Source organism: Aphelocoma coerulescens, chromosome 2 (assembly GCF_041296385.1).
Source record: "Aphelocoma coerulescens isolate FSJ_1873_10779 chromosome 2, UR_Acoe_1.0, whole genome shotgun sequence".
Taxonomy (NCBI): Eukaryota; Metazoa; Chordata; class Aves; order Passeriformes; family Corvidae; genus Aphelocoma; species Aphelocoma coerulescens.
This window is the reverse complement of record NC_091015.1, coordinates 28,965,611-28,978,269: the sequence shown is the minus strand read 5'-3', so window position 1 is coordinate 28,978,269 and position 12,659 is coordinate 28,965,611. Positions and strand designations below refer to the sequence as shown.

At 36.7% G+C, this 12,659-nt stretch overlaps 1 protein-coding gene across 7 annotated transcripts in view; it reads left to right on the top strand.

The window, feature by feature from the left end:
- The window catches only part of LOC138106386 (thrombospondin type-1 domain-containing protein 7A-like), a 285,545-nt gene that overhangs the window by 258,622 nt on the left and 14,264 nt on the right, over positions 1 to 12,659 (top strand). For all 7 annotated transcript variants that reach the window (XM_069006913.1, XM_069006912.1, XM_069006915.1 and 4 more), the window contains 6 exons: positions 480 to 633; positions 1,453 to 1,594; positions 2,071 to 2,186; positions 8,245 to 8,362; positions 10,148 to 10,293; positions 10,868 to 11,042. In XM_069006913.1, coding sequence (XP_068863014.1) covers positions 480 to 633; positions 1,453 to 1,594; positions 2,071 to 2,186; positions 8,245 to 8,362; positions 10,148 to 10,293; positions 10,868 to 11,042 — 851 coding nt within the window. The remainder of the gene's footprint in view (positions 1 to 479; positions 634 to 1,452; positions 1,595 to 2,070; positions 2,187 to 8,244; positions 8,363 to 10,147; positions 10,294 to 10,867; positions 11,043 to 12,659) is intronic.

Genomic DNA, 12,659 nt, shown 5'->3' with positions numbered 1-12,659 from the left:
AGAGTGCAATACAACTCTGTCTACTGGTTATAGATATAGACCTTGATTCCTAATTTAATCCATTGGTAATTAAAAGGCATCTATTTAAATTAAGGATTAATACTAAGAATATAAAATTTTTGAAATTTCAGTAGTGCTGGATTTAAAGTTATCAGCTGAAGTATGCATAAAATAAATCTAAACTATAGATGATTTGCTTTATTCTGGCTTAGAGGTAAGCTAATGTCAAGCAAATCACCTGCCCAGGGGCTCTCAGCAAATCACTGGTAGGGGCTGTCTAAATTACGTGCATGCCTTTATGTGGCTGTTGTCTGTAAAAACAAGGATTATTTTTGGCTTTTCAGCTTTTCTTGGATATTCATAGATCAGTACTTATTTCTATGTGCTGATAAAATGTTAAACTGCCTCAGATTACTGTAGAACACATACCATACAAAATCCAAGGCAAATGCAGTTTATGTGCAGTTCTCTTTTTCCAGGTGCATGCTAAACACTGTGGATGGTCCTTCTGACACAGTAGAAGACTATCTGTGTGATCCTGAAGAGATGCCACTTGGTGCTAGAAAATGCACGTTGCCATGTCCAGAGGACTGTGTTATGTCTGAGTGGGGATCATGGTCTCAGTGTTCTTTGGTAAGAAGTATACTGAAGTGTCACATTTATAGTTTTGGGAGGATACTTTAGAAGTGTATGTATTATGTGTTTTCCAAAGATGTTGAACTGATTACACATGTAAGTATCTATATGTAGTGTCATCTTTAGGGCTGTTTTCCATTGGCTGAAATTAAAGTGTGACAGTATTTTCCATTAAGCTATATTGCTCCAGAACACAGACTAAAATGTTCCCAATCGCCACCCTTCCCAGTGTGGGGGGCCTTCCGTGTGGTGGAATAGCTTTGGCAGTGGCTTTTGAATCTGTCTTTGAGCCTAGCTCTGAGCCTCTCCTTAGTGATACCGTCACTGAACTAAAAATGTCACTATCCTGGTACAAGTAAAGTTTGTAGATCAAGACTGAGCATAGAAAGGTAATTTTGGGTCTCCTCTTCCCTTCCTTCCTGACAGCAATTTTAAAAAGAAATGTCAAAAAAACTTAAAAAATAGAATTGTCTCAGTATTGAGGCTTTGGTGCACTACATTATAGCATTTGGAAAGTGAGCATCCTCTTTATGAGTGGAATAGTTCCAAAGCACTAGCACTGAAATATGCACTAGTTGGGAAAATAGAGAGGTGTTACCAGGTTAAAGATATTTCCCTTTGGGTGGTACCAAGGTGAAAGAGCAGACTAAATTGTCTCTGAAATAACAAGGAAAGGGTTTCTCTTATACAGTAGCATGAACCTGTTATTTTTAATTTGTGTTTTGTGAAGGGATTGCTTGAAAGGTTGTTGTAATGCTGCATAAAAAGGTATCAGGGTGCCAAAATGTCTAAGCTTTTTCCAACCTTACTTTCAAGCCATGCAATGGAAGTTGTGTCCGTGAAAGGTCAGCTGAATCCCTAAGACAACCAGATGATGGAAAGCCTTGTCCTGCTGCCTCCGAGACAGAAGCCTGCACTTTGAACAAGAACTGCTACCACTATGACTACAACGTGACAGGTATTTGTGTTATTATGCTCTAGTGACAGCCTGGTATTGCATCTTACAGTTCACTTCCATTGACCTTACAGTATGGATTTTTCTGCTTTCTGTTCTTACCCAGAGGCAGCTGTGGAACTGGTACTGAAAACTGACTCAGGCCATTTGATCCAGATAATATATTACATAGAGAATTTGCAGGTGAAATGGGCATGCTGTAACTCCAGGAAAAGTATTTCTCATATCATTTTGTGATTTACTCAAAGTCCATACAGACAAAACCAAATAGGAACTTTTCAGGAAGGTACCGTGGCATTGACTATTTGCAGTAAAGGTCACTGTTTCACGAAAAGGTGTAGCAGCTGGGCTCTGTGAGCCTTTGCATGTGTAAAATTTGCTTGTAAGGATTATTTTAGGCCTTTAGAATTAGGTGGGAGACTGGATCATTATGAATTTTATCTGAAAGTCTGCAAGGCTAATGAATTCCTCCTTTGCAGACTGGAGCACGTGTCAGCTCAGTGAGAAGGCTGTCTGTGGCAGTGGTATCAAAACACGGATGCTCGACTGTGTTCGCAGTGATGGCAAATCGGTTGACCTGAAATACTGTGAAGAGGTGAGTGGGTACCTCTGAGTAAGCTCCCTTCTAATGGTGCTAATTAATAATGAGCCAACTGAGCTGTATGGCATCTTTACCAGATGTTTTGCAACACTATTCATGGATTGTTAAGTACCTCTGAAATGAACTGAGCCATCAACTGATTTTTATACTATTTCTTTTGGTTACCTTTAAGTGCCTCTGTGAACATATGCTAATTTTTATGTCCTGAAGGAAATTACTTAGAAACAATAATTAATAAAGTAGAATAAAGGGAATAAATCTCAATCAGAATACTAATCATAATTCTAATTTGATGCAACTTCTGCATGGAGTCTTGGACACCTGCCAGTATCAATCATTTACTCAATGTGTTGGAAAATATTTCTCAAGTATCATTCTGCAGCTGGGCTGAATGTTAACTTCTTTTATCCAGCTGTGTGATGCAAAAGATACCCAAGCTAGTGTGAAAAAATGTGCAATATGAATGTAATATTAAGTAGGAGCATATATGGAGAACTAGCTAGCAGACAGGAGCCCTTAAGTTTTGAAAGAGCCGTTTTGCAAATATTCAAACTAACCTCCAATTTGACAGCACTGGTTTCCTGAAATTTTGTGTCAGTCTTAAAGCTTTCAGTAGCATGGACATTGTAGTAAGAACAAAAACATGAAGACAACACCAGTACTACATTAAGGGCAATCCTACATGCATTTCTGATGGAAAGTAACTGCACTTGTTTCTACTGCCATTCCCCCACCACCATGACATTAGAAATAAAATTACTTGCAATGGGGGACAAAGGTGGAAAGGCCTCCACAGCAGTTTTGGCACCAACAGCTTTTCTGCAGGACCCTTCTCACAACTAGCTGCTCTTCAGGATGTGCCCATAGAAAAGAGCCTCATCAGAAGTGGAGAGTCAGGAAACTCATCCTTTACTTTGGACTATAGTTTTGTAATTGTGTATCTGAGCTACTTAAACTTCTCCAGTCTCCTCCGACATCCTGGATTGCTGAATCAATAAGTTCTTATCAAAGGCTTTGAGAATTTCAGATGAGACTTACTTCTGTCCCATGTCCTACATAGTTCTTGGGTTTATAATCAAATCTAATAATTTCATAGAATCATAAAATGGTTTGGGTTGGAAGGGATCTTAAAGATCATCACCTTAAATATCAAACCCCCTTCTGTGGGCAGGGTCACCCTTCAGTATAGCAGGATGCTGAAAGCCCCCTCCAACCTTACCTTGAACACTTCCAGGGATGGGGCATCCACAAAAATTATGTCTCAAGAAAAAACTCAGGATATAACTACCTACCATCAAGTTTCTGTGAAGTTAATAAAGCAATGCATTAATACATTATTATTATAATGTTTTAATGTGTCAAGAAAAAGAAAAAAAAGGCCTGCCATTTCTGTCATTTTTGAGAGGCTGATGTAAAATATCCATCCATATAAATATTTCAACAGAAAAAAAAAATTATTTGATTTTACAGGAAAATAGATTTCTTCTACTATAAATCCAAGAAATCATTTCTGTTAAGCAAAGATTTAAAACAACATTTAGAACTGATTACATTTTACACTGGAATCTCATTTCAGAAAACCTCTGGAGTTTTCCTGCATTTAAGAAATGAAAGTTTATTACTCAGAAAATAATTAGAGCAAGAATATAATATCTCAAAAGCTACTTGCTGTAAATGACTGGCCAACAGGCATCTCTGCAGTGGGGTCCTGGATTTATCAACAGCCACCGTGCTACATTCCTATTTGCCCTTTTGATTTGCTAGACCATATAGAGATACATCTTCTTATAGAAAGCTCTGATCCGCTCCCTAGTCACACTGTTAAGACTATTTGTTGAATTATGGATGTGTAAGCAGAAGTCCAATGAGGTCAAAGGCTGATCCAATAACTGAGGAGTAAAACCTGTTAACCTGATTAACAGGGAAGGCAAGCTGTTCAGATCTTAACAGACCCTTCTGTTAAGACTCTAAAGATGTGAAAGCCAGCTCTGTGACCTTCCAGGTCATGAGAGAGTATTCAAGAAATTATCAAAATATGAATACATACTATACACTTCTTACTAATGATCCTTCAGGGAGGGGGTTTCTGCTGTGTTTTTGCATTACAAGGGCAGTGCAGAAACATTAAGTGAAATTCAAAATAAGGTACATGTGGTTGGAAAAGTTAATGAATAGGAGTAATATGAAATAATTTTGTAATGACCTAGCTAATGAATTTTCACTAGGCTATCATAAAACTTTGTACTAGATGTATGAATAAAGATTTGCTTAATTTATGTGTAGGTACATTTACTGGCTTCTGTTTCTTATTATTACATGCAAAGAAGAGAGATCATAGTAGAAAAACCTACACTAATCCCTAAGAAATTGAGACACATAATTGCAAATTCTGAGTTTCTGTATAATATGTGGTTCAAGAAAATAATAAATCCATATATAAAAAAACCCTTCATGCTGAATTTTGTCTATCACCATCTCCAGGTATGAGCATCAGCATAGTTAAATACTAACATTCCATCTGAGTACCAGTGTTCTGATTTCTGCATGCATCCATATGATTTTGTGTTTATTTGAGTCAATCAGCTAAAGAAGGTAGCCAGTCATCCTGATTACTTCCAAGATAAATCAATTTATAGAGCTTATTTCTGAGTCCTGGTTATGTTAATGTAGTTCTCTTCAAACTCTCAAGGCACAGTAATACTGGATTACTTGTTTTCTACTTATCACAGGAACTTGACTTCTCTTTTTTTCTTTAAATTTTTGAAAATCAAAGCACCTAAAGCAAGTTGATCCTGGTCATACTCCTATTTATAGAATTATTTTCATTCATTTGCCTTTAATTAAAGATGAGAAAAGCCTAGAAACCAGCAGTCGTGTCTGCATTAAAAAGTGGATTTTGCTGGTTTATTGGTGAATAGTCTGCTTGTCAGATTACATGATTAACCTCCAGCAGCAGGGTTTAATCTTTGGTGCCAAACATTCCTATAAACAAATACAGATACTTCTTGTGGATCACAGGATTTAAAGAGCATGCTGGTCTGGCAGCCTGCTGCCCCTGACATGTGTGCCCAGGAGCACAGCGCGCACAGGGGTAGCTTTCAGTACTTGCCATTGTTGAGTCAGAAACCACAGCTCATCCAGAACAAAGGCTTTAGGGTAAGGGAGCTACTGAACACCTTTTCAAATATTTTCTAAGCTCTTCAAGTTGAATTGTGGTTCATCAGTTCAAGGAAGGAGAGGGATGAGAAAGGAATACTTGAATACTGTCAAATTGCAGCCTGTCAGTTGTTCCCCAGATCTATTTAAGCAGCACTTCAGTGTCTAAGATATGCAAACAGGAGATCACTGTGGGTAATGGCCTTCAGCTTTCTCCTCTTCACTGTTAATATCTTTTTTGGGCTTTTCCCTCTTGAGCTGCTGAAGTCCAGCTGAGAAATCCAGTCTTGTAAGAGGGAAGTCATATTTCTGTAATTGGCAGGAATCAATTCAGCAGGCTTTAAATCCTTTGCTCAGGAGGTTTGACCCAAATATGGACTTCAAAGAGGGCTCTCTAGCTTCCTAATAATCCAAATTCCAGATTATCCAAAGGTTTCAGGTGTTGTCTGTGTGTGATAGCTGTATATTCAAGGCTACGGTGAACCACTGAGAAAAGCCAAGAACTCACTCTTTGATGTATAAAAGAGAACAGAGGTCTAAATCCTCATTTGTCTCAATAAATGGTACTGCAAATGCAAATTTAAAACTTGGTGAGTCTATCAGAAGGAGACGTTTTCAGTACTTATGGTAGTTTATGGAGCACGTGTTAACGTTGTGCCTAATTATTGCTCTATGCTTGTGTTAGTAGGAAATAGTGGGTTTATCTCCTTTTTAAAGTCTTAACTGCTGGCTTTATATCATTACCCTTTCCAGTCATTAAAATTAATAGGTTTTGAAATGTCTAGTTTGCTTTTTAAAAAACAAAACAAAACAAAACAACTATGTGGGGATTTTTTCTAGTTAAAGGTATTCACAACTGCCTAGGATTCTGAAAGGCCTTAATGATGATCAAGGTCTGCTGGTGAGGTCCAGTGAGGAGGACAGTCCTTTGTGCTGGAAAGCTGTAGATCTGTTCATATTGGCAGGGTTGGTTTTCCATCACATTTTATATCATACACCCTGTAACTGACCTACCCTTTTAACTCAGCTGTGCAGGATGCAGGTGTTATTATTGTTACACTAATCTTTTTGCCATCAGTTGTGTTTCATCTTGCATCATATATTCTCATGTGTTTTTGTGAGAGTATCTCTTTCCTTCCATGAATGGAGAAAATCTGGAGTGTGGTAGTTTATAAGAACATAGAAATGGCTGTCCAAGATCAGACCAAAGGATCATGTAGTCATTGTGCCATGTGCTGAGTTTGATTATAAAACTCCTGCTTCCCTGGGGCATGGCGTTAGGCTGAATCATACCTGGGGAAGAACTGAGTACAGAATTAATTTTCAGGAAAACTTGAGTCTGATTTGCTGGAGAGGATGAAAGTTTGGTAAGAAAGTTTCACAGGTATGTAGGCTTGGCAGAAAGATCTCTGAATGTAGAAACTGAGGATGAGGTAGAAATGGAAGCAAGTTTTGATATAGAGTAAAAGATGTTTTGCTGAAACACTGATCACTGAATAACTGAGAAGGCAAAGGTTAGAGATGAGTTGGAAGGAGATTTTTATGATTAGGACAAAGGTATGGGACTACAAACAAAGACATGTTTTTCACCAAGTAAATAAGTCTCAAGAAGAACATAAGTAAATAGAAAACATGTCTTTACCAAAAAGAGAGATATGGCAGGCAAACAAGAAATGTTGATGTAGGAAGAAGAGAGGTCTGAGAATTTTCCATTGTAAGCTTAAATTGTAACTTACTTACTCTTGTGATTGGATAATAATGACTATAATATGGTGATGGTAGTAGTTATGATAGGCTATAGGCAAATGTAAAGGTATTGTGTATAGTGCTTATTGGTTGTTATGTATTAAGATACTCTGCAAAGTATAAAATGCTTTGTAAATTGAACAGAAAGCGGCTTCAGGTATGCCTACAGCTGGAGCTGGCAGCTGTAGGGCTGGCTCTGGATACCCACTCCCTGAAATGCTGTAACTTCACCTATGCAATAAACAGCTTTCAAGAGAACCCCCTGAAGTCCAGACATCCTTTGTGAAACTTTCTCCTATACTGATTATTTTCTCTGTCCCTTTCTCACATACTCCTCCAGCAACTGGAGCTTTTACTTTATGGATTTTAGAGGATTCTGGTTTTTGCAATTTTTTTCAGAAAAAAATGCAAAGGTATATTTTTTTTTTGGACAAGACATTGTCAATGTCATGTCAATATCTTTGCATGGAGCTTAATATATAGAATAGAATAGAATAGAATAGAATAGAATAGAATAGAATAGAATAGAATAGAATAGAATAATCATGTACTTATACAGCACATTAGGAAGAAAGCAAGAGAGGCATAAGCAGATGCCTAAGGAAGAGTAAGAAGCACAGGTATAGAAGAGTTTCCATCTACTCCTTTCACAGCCTCCACCTGTTTTCAGCTCTTGGGCTGCATTTGCCTGGTGGGGTTTCTGTGTGTTTAAACCTTCAGACTTCTTTTCCATCAACTTGTTCATTCTCTCTTAAGCTCCTGTAAACTTTTAGCATCTGCTACATCTTCTGACTATCCAATACATGTTCATCTTTCTCCTTTTGCTAGTTTGGAACGTGGCTTCTAGTACCACTTAAATTCACTTATTAACAGCTGTTCAGTATTTTTGCACTCTTCTTTCAAAATACTTCTTAAATTATTTTGGCCTTCACCTATTGTAAAAAGTAATACTGTAGAGTTGAAGCCCTCCATTTATAGGTTCTAGTTTAGAAAATGATTGATGAAAATAGTATTTATGCATGTATATAAAGATCAGTATATGCATTTATGAGAATTTTAAATGTCCTAATTACTTTTTTACCTGTACTTTTTTGTACACTGATGGTACAGGCCTGGAGTTGTGGGCTGACCATTTAACATTTTCTTTCAGCTTGGTTTGGAAAAGACATGGCAAATGAATATGTCCTGCGTGGTGGAATGTCCTGTGAACTGTCAGCTCTCTGACTGGTCCACCTGGTCTGAGTGCTCTCAAACTTGTGGCCTTACAGGTCAGTACATACCTTTGGCATATTTTAAAGACTGAGTTCTCTTTTTTTTTTCTTTAATAAAAGTGATGATACCTCTCTTTGCAGAACTAAAAAATGTAGCTAGATAGGGAGAGTTGCAGATATGTAAATCAGCTTTATTTATGGAAATAAAAAGATTGAGTGAGACTGTGCTCACTGAAAATAATGGGAATTTGGTCCAAATATTTTCTGATTCCAGGAAAAAAGTGAAATACGATGAATAATATATTGAGACAGAAGTAAACATGGATTTGAACATTTATTTTTCATCTGGTGGGGAGAGGAAGAGTAGGGAGGGATTTTCTCCTAGGTTTCATTATTAGTGGTGAGTTTAGAAAACTAAAATTGTTCCAAAAACAAGTTGGAAGTAACTTGTCTTTTTAGACAAGTTATAGCCATATAATAAATCCAATGACCACAAATCTTAACAGGTTTTGTGAACCCATGCAAATAGCCATCTAGCTGAGGAAGAATTTTGTGTGTAAGCGTGCTCTTTGCTGTTGTTTGGAGTTTTTCCTCCAGTACTTTTCAAGAAAATCTTTTTTCCTCCTGTAACATATCAGTTGGAGCAGCTGTGAATTCAAGAATGATGAGGCTCCATTTGGCAAATATCTTTCTAGCTGTCTGCAGTGAGCACAGCTGTCTGAGAGACTGATATTGTTCTGCTTATACATGGTAGCTTGTGTAGCTTGCTCTCAGCAAAAGATTAGTGTCATTATCATTAGAGTACTCAACTGAAAATGCATGAGATTGAAACGTGGAATTAAAATTAATTCTTTTGGCTGGCTAACATCAGGTGTTATATAGGTAAATCTGTGTAATGCCTTAGTTTATTATAAGCTTCACTATACAAATTTAAATAAATACATCTTTTTTCAGACTTGGCTCTTATATTTATCTATAAATATATGAAAATACCACAGCTGTGTTGATTTTGTGGAAACCTTTGTGAGGTGACAACTCTAGAGCAGCCATTTGACCAATCTTTCTGACACAGAAGGAAATTATCAGTTATATCACATGAACTCTCTGTAATGAAGCACAGTGGTCTAATGTCCACTGCAAGATGAAAGGAGAGAGAATTGCTAAAAGGCTAAAAATGTCTTCCTCTTCCAGGCTATATCAGTATTTGAAATAGAACCTGTATCTCAGTGGGTAGCATACCACTCATTGTTGAGGAGGAGATAATTGTTAGATAAGCCTATTGTATTTTAATTTTTTTGGGGCCTAAGTGAAGAATCCTCCATTTCCTGCAAAATCTGCATATAATGTTTTCCAACAGACAGTGACAGAAAATTGCAAGTCCTTGTTTGACAGAATCAGACAATTATGGGACATGTTTCTGTGTTAACTTAGGGATGAACAGAACATGTTGGCCTCTTCTAGCAGCAAACTCCAGATAAAGAGCAGGAATCTCCACTGAAATGCCACAAACATGTTGTCACATTAATAAAGAATATTTTTCTTCAGGCTCTGAACTAGGAAATTACTGCTTTCGTTTGCTGTTAAAGGAACAATCCTAATCAGACATTCTCCTGCTCTTCTTACACTACAAACAAATGACAGAATATAAAGTTTCTGACTTGGAAATTATGAACCCACAGACAATAATAATAACAGACAAGAGCCAACAGATCTGCTTTACGATCCAGTTTGTCAAATCTGGAAAAAATTACTTTATTCAAATACAACACTTTTCAGCAAAATAGAACCATCTTGAGGAATAAATCAATTTGTTGTTACTTTTATTGCTGGGTTTTGTTACAGGAAAAATGATCAGAAGAAGGACCATAAATCAGCCATTTCAGGGTGATGGGAGGCCTTGTCCTTCTCAGATGGAGCAATTCAAACCCTGTCCAGTAAAACCTTGTTATCGATGGCAGTATGGTCAATGGTCTGCGTGCAAAGTTGAGGTAAAAACCATATGGGACTTTGAAGTTATGGGACATGTGGATCCAGGCATATTTGTGATATGCCCAGATACCTCCTTCACAACACTGTAAACAATTTGCTTCCACCTCTCTTATACAAAAACTAAAGAGTAGGGTTTTTCTTAGATTTTATATTTGTCAATGGATACAACAGTGTCCTACAGATATTCAAAGTATAAATGTAAACTTTGGTACCTGAGCAGCACCTTTGCTAATAATTTAAATCCTTCTATTGTAAAAGAATATCAGCAGAAATATTCACATTATTAGAAGATATCTTCACTTGATATACTGCTGTGCTTCCAATTCAAAGGCATAATTAGTTCCATAATTTAAGAAACAAGTGACAGTGACCAGAAATTTTGGGTTGGGGTTTTTTTGTTTGTTTCAGAAGAAATGAACCCTCTCTTCTCTCTTTTGTCTTCTTTTTCTCCTTATTGGAATGAATAAGTACTTAAGCAAAAATAATAGGAGATAGAGTAACACGTAACTCAGATCAAGCCTTTTGGCACTTTCTTCTGTCCAGTATCAATCAATGTATGTTCTCCTTCTGTAGGATGCTCAATGTGGAGAGGGAACACGAGTGAGGAACATTTCCTGTGTGGTTTATGATGGATCCACTGAAGATGTTGGCAAAGTAGTAGATGAGGAATTCTGTGGAGAAATAGAGCCTATTATAGATGGTGATAAGAAGATAATACTTGAGGAAACCTGTACTCTCCCTTGTCCAGGTAACAAAGCTGTTCAAATAAATGTTATGTTTCAAGATTCGTTGGGTGTCATTACAGCTGTTAGTGCCAGCATTAGCCACAGGCAATTAAATCTTTTTCATCTGCTTTACTGATTGGATTCATCCATCAAATGACCAACAGAGTTACTTCGTAGGAGTGGCTTCATGACAATAAATCAATTAGAAAAAATATTAGACTTTAAATTTATGAAAGACATGGTCTCTGTCACAGATAGTACCTAAGATGTATACATTTTTTCACAAAATCTATTGTAATAAAACCTGTGTTTAACTCTATGAGAAAAGGTGTTGGTTTACAGCTAAATATTCATGTTAAGTGCATAGATTACCTAACAACTTTATTAGCACTTTTACAAGTGGCTAAAAACTTGATGCCTTTTATGGGTGTCTAAGGCAGATAAGCTAAGGCATCTTATTTTTTTCCTTTAAAGGTTCTACTCTAAATGAAACTAAAGTTTTGATCTCTGAGAAAACATGGGTGCCTCTAGCTGTTTAACTCTCTGGATGTGACATACACGATTATTGCCTTGGTGAACTGAATCTAAAGGAGCTGTTATGAATGATCAGGTTCATGATGGTCATACAGAGAAGGATTAAGAGCATATAAGAGCTGTTAAATTTCCAGTAAAACCCCTCCACTTCATTCCAAACACTTGTAAAATTTGAAGTATATTGCTCTTGTTCAGTAGTCATTAATGATGTACCTTTAAAAGTGATAAACTCCTTCAGTTCTAATGTAGCTATCATTTCACACTGGTACTCTATTTTCGTTCTCTTGAAACACTTCTCTTTCCCAGAATTTTGTTCCCAGTTCATTTCAGATTGGACTGAAGGTAAAGTTGTCTCAATAAATAGCAATCAATAAACAATAGAGAGATTTCCACCACTGCTTTGTACTTAGCATTCCAATTGCATGATTTTCACATATTTTATTTCTTAAATAGAAATTGGAAGAATACAAAGGCTGTAGTTATGTTTTCATATTAGTGAATTTTATTTAAAAATTATAGCTGCTTACTGATTGCTTTAAAAATTTTGCTGAGCAGGGACCTGTTCTTCAACAATCTCACATTTAACCAGCAAGAATAACTGCCCTGTGGGGATGTGCTAATGATACGCTCCAACTAATATTTCCAAAAATCACTACGTGTTTTCCTATTATGTATACATCAGTTTGTCAATTATTCATTTCTTTGCATGCTTTCCTAAGGTTGGCAAATAAAATTCCTTCATTAATCAGGCGTCTGGTCAACACAGTACTGATTATATCTCTCATCAGTATAATGCAAGGTAGCATGAATTTTTAATGGCTTTCTCACTGAAATAATGAGAACTAAGGGGTTTATTTATGGGTCTGTGCACAGTCTAGTCCCATTTTCAACTGCATTTTAACAAAATTATTTCTTTGGGTTGTGCCTCAGATCTTCCTTAAATGTTCCTTAGCTGATCATGCTAATTAGTGTCATTAGTATAGTTTTGTTTTTTGGTTTTACACTATAGAACTCTACAGATCTGTTACCCTAACTGAAATAGCTAGAGCAGATATTTTAATCATGTTTCCATTTCCCTTTCTTGCAAAGAATGTTCCATCAGTTGC